Genomic DNA, 17269 nt, shown 5'->3' with positions numbered 1-17269 from the left:
TGGGTGGATCTGTCCTTTGAAATTGAAGATAGTGTTGGACGGATCCTTCTTGGAGAATGGCGGATGGATGGATCTGTCCTTTGAAATTGAAGATGGTATTGGACGGATCCTTCTTGGAGAATTGTTGGGTGTTTCACTCATGCCTCACTTACACCTACGCTCACATAGGAGTGTCGGTGATTGGTAGGACACTGGGGCACTTTTTACTCTCAGTAGGAGAGTTTTTTTCCCCGAGACTTATTGTATTATTTCGTATGTGCTTATGACACACACTTACGGACACTTACCGTGTTCGGGTGTGAACACCCCCTACAATCCTAAGGTTTAAGGCTTGTACCTTGTACTTTTAGTTTACACTCTTTCAGTTTATTGCATTGGGTGTCATGCTTCACTCTCTACTGTCTATTGGTTTTCTGTGCAAGGCTTCAATCCTGTCCTCCCTCACATTTGGTATCAGAGCATTGGCTCTGTTCAATTGAGGCTTAGTTCTGCTCAGCCTCTGGGAGCTTGTGGCTCTTTCAACACGACCTGCACCAGCTTGATCAGTGCCCCAACTGTCTTCAACTACCTGTGTTTGTGGCAAACACAACCCTTGAGCCGTCCGCTCCAACCTTTTGCACTCGCTCGCCAATCTCCAAATGCCCCTGTGGTGCCGTGACACTTCTGCCTATTGTGTCGCCTGCCTGTACCACTTGACGCTTGGAGGAAGTCGCTCCCTGCCCTACAGCGTGTTGCCTGCTTGCTAGCGCCCTTCCTACCAGCGCCGCCAACACCAGCTTGTCGCACAACGTCCAGCTAGCTGCTGCACCTTCTGCCCGCTAGCTCGCCTATGACGTCAGTCGCCTCGCCCGCTAGCTCATTTGCGACGCCCAACCCGTTGAAGGCATGCCTGAGAGCTTTGTGTTTTTTTTTGGGTATTTTTTAAAGATTTTTTAATCTCCTGCAATTTTTGAAAGCAGGGTTCCCACGCCATAGACACAGAAGTCAGCAAACGTGTCTGGGACACATTAAATGCAAATTCTGGACACATTCATCAAAATTTTTTGGGGCTTTTATGTTTTCTGGGAACATTGGCATACGCACTGCAGTTACAGTCACTGACAGATTGTTTTGACAAACCTGATGCAAGAAATTTTGGAGATTTTACTAGTAGTGTTGCTGAACACTGATTGCACGTTGGACTGCGTGCATAACAGACAATTTTGACAGAGTGCACCTCCGTACTCTAATTGCAGAAAGTTATTTCCTGCAATTTCTGGAAATTTTCAGATTTCCACTGTAGTCCTGCTTCCACATTGCTCTTTTGCATCTTTCTTTGGTAATTGAAAATCATGGCAAATTAGGGAGGAGATGTTTTCACCTATGTATCCAAGGAGGACAGATTGGATGGAAATAACTATTCACTTTGGTCCTTCATGATAAAGAATGCACTTGTGGCAAAAAATCTTTGGGATTATGTCAGTGGAGAAGAAGCTCGACCTGGAGTTGTGGCTCGAGTTACTCCTCCTCTAGGAGGACGTGCACGGGCACCTCAGCCTGCTCCACTTCAGCCACTTCCCCAAAGAACAACAGCTCAAAAAGCATGGGATACACGGGATGCACAGGCTTTATCGCTGATTGCATTGGCAGTTCAACGGTCAATCATCCCCCACATTTGTTGAGCAGCTTCTTCACGAGAAGCTTGGCTAACTTTGCAGCAGATGTTTGTAGGCAAGAATGAGACTCGCATCTCTTTCTTAAAGAAATAGCTAGAGACATTAAAAATGAATGAAGGTGATTCTATTCAGGATCACTTGAACAAAATTCAGGACTTGTGGGAGCAACTCATGAATGTTGATGAGTGCTATTTGGATGCACAGATGATATTTACCACTTTGAACTCATGACCTCCTTCGTACTTGGCTTTTCATCACTGAGTGCAGAAAGCACATTGCCAAAGAGAAGAAAAAGGAGTTAGGAATGTCTGTTTTTGATGCTCCTTCCATTGCTACTGAGTCCGCATCCTTTATTGCAAACAGGGACTATTGTTTTTACACATGTAGTTATGACACCTCTTGGGCAAATCGAGCATTCAGCTCTACTGAGGATGTAGGCACTTGGTTTTTTGACAGTGGTGCTTCTAGGCATATTACATCTCGTAGAGATTTATTTGCATCTGTTCATGCAGCTCCAGTTGGTAAGTCTGTACAGTGTGCCAACAATGCATCATACCCTGTTAGAGGTATTAGGGAGATTGTGCTCACAGCCATTGATGGCTCTATTCTCCGCCTACAGGATGCTTTATTTGTGCCAGGCATAAAGAAGAATTTGCTCTCTATCTCTTCTTTGGCACGTTGTGGATTGCATGTCACATTTGATGATGACCGATGCATGGTGAGAGACAAAGAACACATGACTTTGGTCTTAACAGGCACTTTATGTCATGGGTTATACGAGTTGGATGCTTTTTCAGTTGATCAGTCAGCGTATTTGACATCCACTCTAACTCCTGCTATGATATAGGGAGACTTATGGTATGCTAGGATGGGGCATGTGAACTTTGGTAGCTTGATGCTCTTACAGCGTACGCAGATGCTAGATGGATTACCTCTACTGGACAGACCCCTTGAGCACTTGTGCAAAGGATGTATTTTGGGGAAAATGCATCATTTTTCATTTCCCCGTGATGTTGCTTTTCGAGCAACAGTGAGGTTGCAGTTAGTGCATTAAGATGTATGTGGGTCTATGCAGACAAAGTTAGTGGGAGGATGTTACTATTTTGTGACTTTTATTGATGACTTTACTTGATTTTGGTGGGTCTACTCTTTGGTCAAAAAGTTAGAAGTGTATGATGCATGCTTGGCTTTTATTGCACTTGTTGAAAACGAGTCTAGTTGTAAAATTAAGACTGTCCGTTCGAACCGAGGTGGGGAATACATGTCCTCTATGTTGAATTCCTTTTTGAAGCAGAAGGGCATAGTCCATTAGTACACTACTGCTTATACTGCACAACAGAATGGGGTTGCAGAGAGAAAGAATCGGCCACTCATGGAGATGGCCAGATGTATGTTGAAGGCAAAGAGGTGGCTTCATAGTTTCTGGATAGAAGCCGTCATGTGTGCTTGCCATGTTTTGAACAGATGCCCCACCAAAGCTTTGAAGGAAATTACACCTTTTGAGGCTTGGAACAGCCGGAAACCTTCTCTTGGACACTTTCATACCTTGGGTGCCTTGCATATGCACATATTCCAAAGGTACTCAGGAAAAAGTTGGATAACAAGGCTGTTAAATTCATTTTTATGGGATATAGCAGTGAGAGCAAAGGCTATAGACTCTATGATCCTATTTCTAAAAAGGTGTTTGTCAGTAGGGATGTACTATTTGATGAAAAATCAGAATTGTCCTTGGCCGGTTTAGACACATATCAGGCTGCCCGTGATGTATTTGAACTTGTGTAATCTCTGTAAAACCTATGTGTATGGCCTTTTCACCCAAAACTCTCCAAGCTTAAATTCTTACAGAAGAGAATTCAAATCCCGGGGATGGAACCATGAAACCGGTCTATGACTCACATAAAGCGGTAGTTCCTTCGATTAACACCTGGTCTTTTCACACACACACACACACACACACACAAACAGAGACCTCACTCTCTCGCTCAACATTGGCCCTGCAGACCGGCACGTCCCTCGGTATTTCTTTATCAATTAAAAGATGGAAAGTTACAAAAATGAAATGTTCCAAAATACATAACCTGTGAACAGTTGGTTTTCGTGTGTAGAATTGTAGTCTGCAGAACTCTATATTTACTATTGTTACTGTCCAGCATATCTAGAACAACATCCCTTTTAGGAAAGCATTTTCTGTGACCATAACTCAATGATTCATGTGCAGAATTGCAGTCTTCAGAACTCTATATTTACTGTTCTTACTATCCAGCATATCCAAAACAACATCCCTTTTACCCTGACATCATTCCAGCAATAAAACGGTCCCACAAACAGCACTAAATCAGAGCTGAAAAACCCTATTCCTGTATGGCATGGTCATCACTTTCTTTAGTTCCTACATTGGAGAAGCCAACAACTACTCCTGAACCTGGACAGTGAGGCTCTTGCCTCAACAGAAGTGCAAAGAAAACAAAGAATTGTGTCTTCGATGGAATCAGCCCATCATGCAGAGCATTTTCTCTAAGAATAGAGAGAGAGTTGACCAGAGGGAGCAAGCTCTACCTCCATACATGAGTCAGAGAGAGTTGACTAGAGGGAGCAAGCTCTACCTCCATACATGAGTCAGAGACGAAGAAGTACTCTCCATAGTTGATGAACTTGCAGCAATCTGCCCTCAACTCCTCAAAACTTCATTCTCCGATCTGCCCCTCATGCCTATCACGTTTTTTTTAATGCTCTTTCTCTCTCGCTCTCTCTCTCTCTCTCTCTCTCTCGGGAATTTGTGCCACATGGCATACATGTAACAATTTTCCCATTTAAACATTCCGGTCTAAAATTCTCCATGATCGGTGCATAATTTGACTGTAGCATAGACCAGAGAATTAATCCTCCTACAAAAACAAAGATAATGATGCGAACAGATTTTGGGGTCCAAAAATAGTAACTCCCTAAATCTTAGGGATGGTGACCCTTGCATTCCTCAAGTTATTCTGAGCAATTTTTATTATTGCAACCACATCAAAAAGTGTAATGTGGCTCAGTTATGGTGACTTTTATTCCGTGAGCATTCTCACATGTGCATCTTCTATCTTGGCCAGGCTCATTGTCCTGCACCATCTCCAGTGGCTAAGCACATAGTCCCAAACCACTAGCATTCTATTCTTCAGTGCCCATTCAATATGGAACCGGTCCTAAGGCTTAGATAAACCATTAGTCCAATTGGTTCCAATGACTGCCTCTTCTAGCCATGCAAAGATCCCTGCTTATTCCAAGAGAACTCTGGGGGTAAAAAGCAACAGCAATGAAAGAAAAGAAAAATAAAATATTTATATAAGTAAATAAGGAAAGCAATTGCAAAAAGTATCACCACCTGGTGACAGTAGCACATGATGATCTTTACATGTTCGTATCGTCTAGGAAAATGTCTCAATACATGGTGTCACATTGTAGGCATGGCATGTGCTCTTTAATGTTGGGTATTTCACTCACACCTCACTGACGCCTACGCTCACATAGGAGTGTCGGCGATTAGTAGGACACTGGGGTACTTTTTACTCTCGGTAGGAGAGGTTTTTCCTCCAGACTTATGGTATTATTTCGTATGTGCTTATGACACACACTTACAGGCACTTACCGTGTTTGGGTGTGAACACCCCCCTACAACCCTAAGGTTTGAGGGTTGTACCTTGTACTTTCAGTTTACACTCTTTCAGTCTATTGCATTGGGTTCAGCCAAGGTTCTGTTCAGCTCAGCTCCGCTCAGCCTGTGGAAGCTCCTCGCTCAGTCCAACTCTGCCCCGCTGGATTCGACACGGCTACAGTAGCTCGACCGGCGCCTTGTCTTGCAGCTCTTCGTCTTGCACCCGCCAGGATGCTGCACCGCCCGCCAGAGATAGCTCACGCCCCGCCAGTGCGTGCCTCATTAGCTACTTCTCCAGCTCCTGCTGCCTGGACCTCAAGCGCTTGACACTTCTTGTTTGCCCCTGTGCCGCACATTGTCAGAGCTTAGCTCGTCATCCTGTAACGTGCAAAACGTTGCGCCCAGCATCAGCACCGTTGGTGAGCCAGCGTCCGCCTTAGTCGCCAGCTTTCTGCCTTTGCATCGCCGTCCGTTTGTCGCGTCTCCTCTGCACTACCCATCAGCAGCTTTGTCAGCTGCGACACCTCAGAAGACTGGTCCTTTTGCGCTGCCTGTTAACTCGCCTGCAACGACCGACTGCCCTCACGTTAGCCACGTTGACCACTCCCACACCCACGTGTCGTCAATGACAATTCGTCGTTTCAAAGGTAATTTTAATTTTTTAAATACATTTTTTATACCAGAATTATATCCAAGGAGGACAGAGTGGATGGAAATAACTATTCACTTTGGTCCTTCATGATGATGAATGCACTTGTGGCAAAAAATCTTTGGGATTATGTCAGTGGAGAAGAAGCTCGACCTGGAGTTGTGGCTCCAGCTACTCCTCCTCCAGGAGGACGTGCACCACGGGCACCTCAGCCTGCTCCACTTCAGCCACTTCCCCAAAGAACAATAGCTTAAAAAGCATGGGATACACGGGATGCACAGGCTTTGTCACTGATTGCATTGGCAGTTCACCGGTCAATCATCCCCGACATTCGTTGAGCAGCTTCTTTACGAGAAGCTTGGCTAACTTTGGAGCAGATGTTTGCAGGCAAGAATGAGTCTCGCATCTCTTTCTCAAAGAAAGAGCTAGAGACATTAAAAATGGATAAAGGTGATTCTATTCAGGATCACTTGAACAAAATTCAGGACTTGGGGGAGGGAGCATCCTTTATTGCAAACAGGGACTATTGTTTTTACACATGCAGTTATGACACCTCTTGGGCAGATCGAGCATTCAACTCTACTGAGGATGCAGGCACTTGGTTTTTTGACAGTGGTGCTTCTAGGCATATTACATCTCGTAGAGATTTATTTGCATCTGTTCATGTAGCTCTAGTTGGCAAGTCTGTACAGTGTGCCAACAATGCATCATACCCTATTAGAGGTATTAGGGAGATTGTGCTCACAGCCATTGATGGCTCTATTCTCCGCCTACAGGATGCTTTATTTGTGCCAGGCATAAAGAAGAATTTGCTCTCTATCTCTTCTTTGGCACGTTGTGGATTGCAGGTCACATTTGATGATGACAGATGCATGGTGAGAGACAAAGAACACATGACTTTGGTCTTGACAGGCACTTTATGTCATGGGTTATATGAGTCGGATACTCTTTATGTTGATCAGTCAGCATATTTGACATCCACTCTAACTCCTGCTATGATACAGGGAGAGTTATGGCATGCTAAGATGGGGGCATGTGAACTTTGGTAGTTTGATGCTCTTACAGCATACGCAGATGCTAAATGGATTACCTCTACTGTAGAGACCTCCTGAGCACTTGTGCAAAGAACGTATTTTGAAAAAAATGCATCGTTTTTCCTTTCCCCGTGATGTCGCTTTTCGATCAACAGCCAGGTTGTAGTTAGTGCATTAAGATATATGTGGGCCTATGCAGACATCACAGGCAAACAAAGAACAAGGAAGCATACAAGCCAAAAAGGGAAAAATGCCATTATTGCAAGAAGCCAGGCCACTACATCACTGAGTGCAGAAAGTGCATTGCCAAAGAGAAGAAAAAGGAGTCAAGAATGTTTGTTTTTGATGCTCCTTCCATGGCTACTGAGTCTGCGTCCTTTGTTGCAGACCGGGACTATTGTTTTTACATATGCAGTTATGACACCTCTTGGGCAGATTGAGCATTCAGCTCTACTGAGGATGCAAGAACTTGGTTTTTTGACAGTGGTGCTTCTAGGCATATTACATCTCGTAGAGATTTATTTGCATCTGTTCATGCAACTCTAGTTGGCAAGTCTGTATAGTGTGCTAAAAATGCATCATACCCTATTAAAAGTATTAGGGAGATTGTGCTCACAGCCATTGATGGCTCTATTCTCCGCCTACAGGATGCTTTATTTGTGCCAGGCATAAAGAAAAATTTGCTCTCTATCTCTTCTAAGCACGTTGTGGATTATAGGTCACATTTGATGATGACACATGCATGGTGAGAGACAAAGAACACATGACTTTGGTCTTAACAGGCACTTTATGTCATGGATTATACGAGTTGGATGCTCTTTCAGTTGATCAGTCAGCGTATTTGGCATCCACTCTTACTCCTGCTATGATACAGGCAAAGTTATGGCATGCTAGGATAGGTCATGTGAACTTTGGCAGCTTGATGCTCTTACAGCGTACGCAAATGCTAGATGAATTACCTCTACTGGAGAGACCTCCAGAGAACATGTGCGAAGGATGTATTTTGGGAAAAATGCATCGTTTTTTGTTTCCCCGTGATGTTGCTTTTAGTGCAACAGCCAGGTTGCAGTTAGTGCATTCAGATGTATGTGGACCCATGCAAACCAAGTCATTGGGAGGATGTTACTATTTTGTGACTTTTATTGATGACTTTACTTGATTTTGCTGGGTCTACTCTTTGGTTAAAAAGTCAAAAGTGTATGATGCATTCTTGGCTTTTATTGCACTTGTTGAAAACTAGTCTAGTTGTAAACTTAAGACTCTCCATTCGGACCAAGGGGGGGAATACATGTCCTCTATACTGAATTCCTTTTTGAAGCAGAAGGGCATTGTCAATCAGTACACTACTGCTTATACTCCACAGCAGAATGGGGTTGTAGAGAGAAAGAATCTGTCACTCATGGAGATGGCCAGATGTATGCTGAACGCAAAGAGCTTGCCTCACAATTTCTGGATGGAAACCGTCATGTGTGCTTGCCATGTTTTGAACAAATGCCCCACCAAAGCATTGAAGAAAATTACACCTTTTGAGGCTTGGAACAGCCGAAAACCTTCTGTTGGACACTTTCATACCTTTGGGTGCCTTGCATATGCACATATTCCAAAGATACTCAGAAAAAAGTTGGATAACAAGGCTGTTAAATGCATTTTTATGGGATATAGCAGTGAGAGCAAAGGCTACAGACTCTATGATCCTGTTTCTAAAAAGGTGTTTGTTAGTAGGGATGCACTATTTGATGAAAAATCAGAATTTTTCCTGGCTGGTTTAGACACATATCAGGCTGCCCGTGATGTATTTGAAGGGCTGCTGCCCATTACATTTGGTGATGTAGCTGGAGTTTCAGGAAGTGAACTAAATGTTCAGCCAACTACTCCTTTGGAAAATGCAGAAAATCAGCTATTGGCTGAGCTGAATATTCAGCAAAGTGCTGAAACTGAAATTCAGCAAGAGCTTATGCACGGTCAGGAGGCAAGACAAATGCCTAGATGGTATTTACAGACTATGAAAGATAGTCATCTGGATGCACCCATTGCTGGTCGTGCTAGAAGGCAAGCTTGTATGCATGATACTGCACATACCATGGAGTTTGTTATGGCAGCAAGTACCCTTGATGATTAGGAGCTTGAATGTTTTAAAGATGCACAATAGAGTGTGCATTGGATGTCAGCAATGCAAGCTGAATTGGATTCTATCACTAAGAATCAAACATGGGATTTGGTGTCTTTGCCATTTGGGAAGAAAGCTGTTGGAACAAAATGGGTCTACAAGCTGAAACGGAATGCAGATGGATCCATTGACAAATACAAGGCAAGGCTTGTAGCTAAAGGATATGCATAGAAAAAAAGGCATTGACTATGAGGAGACATTTGCTCCTACTTCCCGTATGAAGACCATCAGGTCTATGGTTGCTTTGGCTGCTCATTATGGATGGACTGTGCATCAGTTGGATATTAAAACTGCATTTTTACATGGGGAACTTCATGAGTAAGTATATGTACAGCAGCCCATTGGCTTTGCAGTTGAGGGCTTGGAACACTTGGTCTGCAAGCTGAAAAAAGCTTTGTATGGTTTGAAACAAGCTCCTAGAGCTTGGTATGTAAAGATAGATGCTTTCTTGCTTAGCCAAGGGTTCATAAACAGCTCATCTGAGTCTACCCTTTACGTATGTAAAGAGGGGGGATCCATGCTGATCATTTGTCTTTATGTTGATGATGTCTTGCTTACAGGGACACATGCTGATCAGATTTCAGCATTTAAACAAAATTTGCAGCAAACTTATGACATGTCAGACTTGGGGTCTTTGCATTATTACTTGGGTATTTAGTTTATACATGATGCTAGAGGTATTGGGTTATCATAGTCAAGATACATTGGTAAACTTCTCGAGAAGTTTGGCTTACAGGATTGCAAGTGAGTTTGTACACCAATGGAACTTGGACTTAAATTGTCAATACATGATGACAGTGATTTGTTTGATATACACACATATGCTCTAGCAATTGGATATCTTATTTACTTATGCAACACTTGGCTAGACATTCAGCTTGCAGTTTCAGCCCTGAGCAGATATATGCATCAGCCACGCATATCACATTGGCAAGCTGTTAAGCGTGTCTTCCATTATTTGCAGGGAGTGACATGCTTACAGTGATTCTGATTGGACTGGTGATTATGATTCACATCACTCCACTAGTGGTAATTGTTTCTTTCTTGGCTCGTCTTGCATATCTTGGCTCCACAGACAGTCCCTGTTGCCACATCGTCATGTGAAGCTGAATACAAGGCGGCTTTCAGTACCACAGTTGAATGCGTATGGATTAGACGCTTGCTAGCTGATTTGGATGTATCTATTACGGAGCCTACTCTTTTGTTCATTGACAGTCAGAGTGCCATTGCAGTGGTACGGAACCCAATGTTTCATGCACGCACGAAACACATTGGGATACATTATCGCTTTGTCATAGAGAGGCTACATGCAGGTGATATCAGCCTTGTCTATTGTCCTACCACCAATAATTTGGCAGACACCTTCACCAAAGCTTTTCCTTGTGAAAAATTTGAAGCATTTAGCCATGCTTTAAATTTGATCTCCTTTGGTGGCAGATGATCCTTGTACTCTTGATCACTCTTCACTACAGGGGGGTTTTTTGGGTATTTCACTCAATACCCAACACCGGCATAGCCACATATGAAGCTCATGTTTCACTTTCTTCGATATTGGGGCTGTTGGCATAACTGGACCATTCGGAATGCTTTTCTTTTTGATTCCGCCTGTAATGTTCAGCGGCATATTGCTAGGCTTAAGGGTCTCTTGTATTGGCAGATAGATCTTCTTCAGCATTCTGACTTACTTTCGCGGGAAGACTTGCGTCCCTGGCATATGGCAATTTCCTCTACATCTTTGCCATGACTTTGTAACTCTTAGAACTAGAACCTTTTCACATGATGGCTTAGTGCCATCATGTATCTTGTAATCAAGTAAACTTGTACTTTTTTCGTAATTAATACAATTACCTTTTACGAAAAAGAGAGAGAGAGAGAGAGAGAGAGAGAGAGAGAGAGAGTTTTTACGAAAAAAAAAGAGAGAGAGAGACTTGTAATCAAGTAATCTTGTATTTTTTTCGTAATTAATACAATTACCTTTTACGAAAAAAAAGAGAGAGAGAGAGAACTTTTACGAAAAAGAGAGAGAGAGAGAGAGAGAGAGAGAGAGAGAGAGAGAGAGAGAGAGAGAGAGAGAGAGAGAACTTTTACGAAAAAAAGAGAGAGAGAGAACTTTTTCCTGGCTTTGTACTGGGATTTTCCACACGTTGGCTTAGAGCCCTCGTGTCTCTTGTAATCATGTAAACTTGTACCTTTTTTTTCGTAATTAATACAGTTACCTTTTATGAAAAAAAAGGAGAGAGAGAACTGGGCCTTTACACATGATGGCTTAGTGTCATCGTGTATCTTGTAATCAAGTAAACTTGTACCTTTTTTTCGTAATTAATACAATTATCTTTTACGAAAAAAAAGAGAGAACTGTGACTAAGCATGATGGCCTAGAGCCTTCCTGCATTTTGTAATCATGTAGTCTTGTACTTTTTTTCGTAATCAATACAATTACCTTTTACACACACACACACACACACACACACACACACACACACACCTATCAATTGAAAGCGCCGGAGTAAAATCTTGTATTCATCTTGTATTGCCTTTACAAGGATATCACTTCTATCTGTTGGAAGCAATTCTTTCTTGTCATTATCTTCAACTGTTTTTCTTGGATATTTAGATGTCTTTGAGCTGATTGAATTGGCTGTTAAGCTTTGTGGCTCACTACTTGACTTATATATAATATCAGCTGATGTTATTGCATTATGCAGCACCTGATATTGAAAACAGGAGATGAGAACCACATAAACTTGATATACCCTATGTGCACAAATGCAGGTTAAATGATGTGGAAAATTGCAATGAAAAATATTATGCAGAAGAAACTGTTAAGCACTCTATTTTCCTAGTCTCATTGTGAGCAGTCTAATTCTCAACAGCAGATGCAACCTGTCTCCATGGATCTAAATGCAACCTGTTGTCTATGCCTTAAATATATATTCAGTCAAGCACAACAAGTTCAAGCAGCTGATGCCCCCTGAAAAATGCACTTCTTGAAGATAACTAAAACTTTGCCAGATGGCCAACCAAATTCAGAGAAGATTACATCAAGCAAGTTACGGAAATCAAGCACAGGAATAAGGGTATAAATATGGAATTTGCAAGATAGAATCAAGTTTATAAATAGTCACACTATATTCCACATTATGTTAAGGAAAATGATACAATTATGAAAAGATCTGAGAATCATAGAAGCAATGCTGCAGCACCAAAAAGAACTCAACTATATATTAAAGTATCCTTACTGATTTACTGCTAGGGAAGTTCTGCAGAAATAAGATACCATCCACTTGTCAAAGAACAAAGAAAGCTGGATACAACTCAGTGTGAAAACACCACTTAAGTTCTAATTGTGACAGCTGATATATGTGAGTTGAAATGGCTCTGTTACTAGATCATGGAGGGACAATGACCATAGAATAATTATGCGGGTGCCTCAATATGATTGCCAAAATGGTCAGTTGGCACTAAGGACACCCAAAACTAATGGTGTGCAATTGCATTCTGAAATATGTAATATCTTATGTCTGCTAGCACAAGTGCATCAATGTTCACCATAGGCCACCTTGTCAAATCACACAGTTATCAATCTATGTGAAGAGGGTAATGAATGTATGGGGCTGCCTGTTCAGAGTGGATAGTTTGTAGCAAGTGTGAGCATGTTCTGAGAGATTTCCATCGCTTCAGGAAAGATAACCTCGCACGATTGCAAGGGAAAGAAAAAGCCCTTGGACAAGTTAAGTAAAGCATAATCATGAAACTCTTGAATAAAGCTGGAGACTGTACCCTTCTGTTTTGCATACTCATATGTATGTGTGTGTATTGCCAAAGTTATTCAATCTTAGTCTCTTTTGGCATTATGTACGGTATGATACTCTAATGGTACATTTGTCTCTATCCTTCAATTTTTTTTGCAAGTAAAATGTGGCTGATTATATTACTCAAAAAGCTTATTACAACAGAGTGCACCTGCTCAACAGACTAGTTGGGGCTGAAGCAGAATCACCAGTACATCATGTATACAAGCCTCTCAAGGCAGTCTAGGGGGGATGGGGGCAAGAAGCCATGGGGGGGGGGGGGGGGGGGTTGTATATCGCCAAATGGGGCTGCCTGCCTGCATCACAAAGAACAGACCCTGGCCGCCCCAGGTATGCATGAAGTGACCATGGAGCTCCTGACGAGCCCTAGACTCGCCCTGCACTTGATCCCATCGGCCGCGGAGGGAATGGATGATGGAGGTCCATAGCTCTGCTAAGGTCGCAAGTGCTGAAAGTCTCTCTCCGCCGAAAGCCACCTGGCATCACGCCTTCCAAATATGCCATCCAGTAAGACTCCATATGATCTGCCATATCTCCGAGCAGTCTGCTGTGGGCTCTAGTACTTGGCGGATGGGTAGAGCCTCCAGACCGACCACTGCGCATGGCCCTGCCTCGATCATGAATATGGTGTCCTGCATCCCGGCCTCATACAAAAGGTGACGGCCCTGGCTGACTGCCTACCAACAGAAAGCTCCCCATGAGATACACCCAAGGCTGGGCGCTATACGTCGACGGATACGGCATGCTCCTCTCCACATGAGTTGCGCCTCCTCACAAGACCAAAGGCAGTGCTTTGGGGTTTCCAGAGGCTGCTGTGTGCAGCGCTTACAACCTCCCTCCTCTTGCATCTGGGCAAGCTAGCTTCCCACCGCCAAGCCTCCATGTGCCACCAGCCATAAAAAATACGACACCCTCCTCGGCCTCTAGCTATTCCATAGGCGGCGCCAAAAGCTCCGTCGGAAGAGCTCCGTGATACTGTGCTCCGCCCGGTGCCTGTTGCGTGACGGCGCCCAGTCCATATCCTAATGCATTAGTACATGTCTTCCAATCCTGGCAGTATACTCTAGGAACCTGGGTGGCTTTTTGGCGACCGTAGAGGCCGGCCATAGCCACTCTCCTAGATCCCACTCCAGCTCATCAAGTGGTCTACCCTCCCAGATCCAAAGGCGCCACTCCTTGAGCTCCTTCCAGAAAACATAGGGGTCCAGTCGCCAAGTCTTCCCCTAAAGACCCACCACCTGAATCCTCCTCCACGAAAGGGTGGCAATCCCCTCATCCTGATGCCCTTTGACAAGGGCCAGACGTCCCCCCTCCTGAACGGCGAAGAAGGTCCCTTGGGGGGCGTCACCCACTCTACCTGCCACCTGAAGAGAGAAGCCTGCTGGAGAGAACCTAGCTGCCCATACCTCCCCAGGCTCTATCGGCTCTTGTATTGGGGGGGCAAGCCACTTCGGAGGTATTGCTGCGTCTATCTCTCTTCTCCTCAACTCCACTCCTCTCCTGCAACCTGATACTCGCTGCAACACCTCCTCCTCCGCCATCCTGTACACCTCGCACCATGTCCTGATGGAACGAGCCGGGCCAGCCTCCCACCCAGCCCATTGGATGTGGGGGCGCTCACCTATCTGTGCCCCTTCCCTATCTTTGACCTGGAGGTTCCAGATCACTGGTTGACGGTCTATTTCCTCTTGGCAACCGAGGGCTCTAGATTAGGGCCTTACGAAGGCCCTGCCACACGCAGAGTAGGCTCCGCAGGAAAGGTGATCTGAGGGGGGTGATCTAGGCTGGCATGAAGATCCATCTCAGGGACGGCCTCCACTCAGCGCCAAGCCTCGGTTTACAATCCTGAAGGCTCTCCTGCATTATGACCTTCCAGGTCTGCTTGCCTGGTGTGAGACCACGGACAACTAGCTTGCCCAAGCAAGAAAAAAAGTTCCATCTACACGTCGCGCTGCTGTCCCCCCACCCGACACGCGTGTCCAACTGGCTGCCCGTCCGATCGCACCTTCTGTTTTGACTCGCCCACTTTCTGACTACCGCGCCATCCGACTGGTCGTGAATGCTGTCCGACTGTCCTGCACGCTGCCCGATTGATCGTGGCCGGCTCGGGTGCCCTCGCCCCCAAGGTGTGTAACGGCCGCCTATTTCCCCTCTTGCCTGGCTGTCCCCCAGGTTGAACCACACCCCCCCCCCCCCCCCCCCCTTTTTTGTCCCTTCCCCTCCAGTAGCTCCCTCCCCTTGCAACAACTCTCCATTCAGCGACACAGCAGTGCGATAGCTAGGTTCTCCCAGTAGGGACGGGCAATCGAAACCTTTGGTCAGACGCTGGCGTACTGACCGAGTGCCCCCCAGTCGAACACCTTGCGCGTAGTCCTCTCTGAGGAGCAACTCTTAGCCGTCCGAGCTAAGGAGCTGGAACTAATGGAAACAGCAATCTATGGTCAGGTAGTAGGACATTCCCCAGCTAGGGCCTAGCTTCGGGACTGGCTCCACTCCACGCTGAGCATCGGCTCGGCGCAGATCATGGAGGCTTCACGGTGGAGGCGTTTGCACTCCACAATAGGTTTCTTCGGCACCCGGTCATCCTCCTCTTCCCCGGCCTGGCGATTGAGTACCACCAGTTAGTGGAAGACTTCGGGAGGCTCTTCGGCACTCTCCTTTCCGCGTCCTTTGCGGATGCAGTGACAGCGGCAGGGGTCCCAAAGGTACAGGTGGCAGTGAAGGAGGTCAAGAATATCCCACAGTTCCTAGAGATTGAGGCAGGCAGCCATTCCTTTAGGCAGCAGGTCATTGTGATTGGGCAACCAAGGCAGTGCTTGCGCTGCCACGACTTTGGGCATAATGCAGCAGTTTACACATGGTTTGGAGCCAAGGCGGCTCCACCTACAGGTCCGCAGGTGGATGCTGACGGTTTCACAAGGGTCCAAAGGTGACAGAGAGGGAGACGGCAAGGGGGGGCGCAGCCAGCCCCTCAAGCCCAGTCTCATCAGCAGAGTGATGGCGGACGAGCGCCCCCCTCTCGGCAAAGCACTCCACAGCCCCCCCTGCCCGCCCCACCCGGCAAGACCAATTCCCCCCATTTTACCCACATGAGCCACAGTTTGCCTCGCCGGAGCCCCCACAAGCCCCTCAGCCCCCCCCCCCCCCCCCCCCCCCCCCCCCCACATCCCATCCCCCCCTCCCTCCAATGACCATGGCCCACAACCCCCCCTTGCTAGGGTTACCACCCCCTCCCCACACCCACCATGCATCTCTAGCCACTCCACCATAGCGCGATCCAATCCACCCCCCTTCCCCCCCCCCCCCCCCCCCACCAAGCACTCCCCCTGATCCGCACCCAGGTCAGGTGAGCCTCCCCAGACCCATTCCCCCTCCTCCCACAGGAGGAGATGAGCCACACACACCTACCTCCTCTGCACACCAGCAGTCCCCCCCTGTCCACACAGCCACCAGCTCATCTGTCCCGGTCACCCGCCTTACTTTCCCGAGACAGGCACAGCTACTGCCACAAGAGTTTTTTCGCAGTGGCCCATGGTCTTACCTGCGAGTTGCGGAGCGCGGAGAGTTCCCACTACCTCTAGAGGTGGGGATCTTCGTGGTTCGTAAGTCAAGGAGGGGCAAGGTCCACCTACTAGCACCACCGAATGGACCAAACTACACTTTCTTCTTCCAGTCATCCTTCTCAGAGGAGTGGACGACTACACAGATTGAGGAGGAAGTGAAGAGTCAGGTGGCAGATCACATCTCCCAGTGGATGGGAGATGAAGGACTAGCACTGTTTACACAACAGTGGCCAGGCTGCATGATGGACATTAACTGGTGGATTGGCGCCGACGTCTCGCATTTGAGCATTATCTTTCGAGCCCCCCCATAGTGGGAAGCGCCGAGGGATGTGATTGCGTGGCCCACGGCACAGGGGGACCCGCTTCTACCAGTGTACAGAGTCGCGATTCTCAGCATGGCTAATAGATGCATTGATAGTATCACTTGGAGCATCTATCACCCCTATGGTCCAGCCGAGGGCCACCATGGGGGAGCTCACCATCCAGGCCAGTGGCAAAATGTACCTGTACGCTTCGCAGTCTCTCCTCCTCATTTGCAGCTTCCACACCGAATAGATGCCTGTTCGGTCCAAGTTTCCCCATGAGCCTACACCTTGCATCCTGGAATGTGAACAGTCTCCACTACAGTGGGGCGTGTGGCTCGAGGAAGTTGATTGTCCGACAAGAGCTGCAGCCTGCCCTCGCCGGACGGATAGACATCTTGTTACTGCAGGAGCACAAGCTCACCCTCCCCCAGGCTCAGCGGGTTGGGAAGG

General features: G+C 46.2%; 1 protein-coding gene across 4 annotated transcripts in view; it reads right to left on the bottom strand.

The window, feature by feature from the left end:
- Nucleotides 1–17269, bottom strand: part of LOC148011913 (uncharacterized) — a 292709-nt gene that overhangs the window by 42184 nt on the left and 233256 nt on the right. For all 4 annotated transcript variants that reach the window (XM_087670962.1, XM_087670965.1, XM_087670963.1 and 1 more), the window contains one exon: nt 11625–11847. In XM_087670962.1, coding sequence (XP_087527088.1) covers nt 11625–11847 — 223 coding nt within the window. The remainder of the gene's footprint in view (nt 1–11624; nt 11848–17269) is intronic.

This window comes from Lygodium microphyllum, chromosome 28 (genome assembly GCF_053477565.2).
Source record: "Lygodium microphyllum isolate KBCC chromosome 28, Lygodium_microphyllum_v1.1.10, whole genome shotgun sequence".
Lineage (NCBI taxonomy): Eukaryota > Viridiplantae > Streptophyta > Polypodiopsida > Schizaeales > Lygodiaceae > Lygodium > Lygodium microphyllum.
The sequence above is the reverse complement of the archived record's forward strand: the minus strand, read 5'-3'. Positions and strand labels throughout refer to the sequence as shown.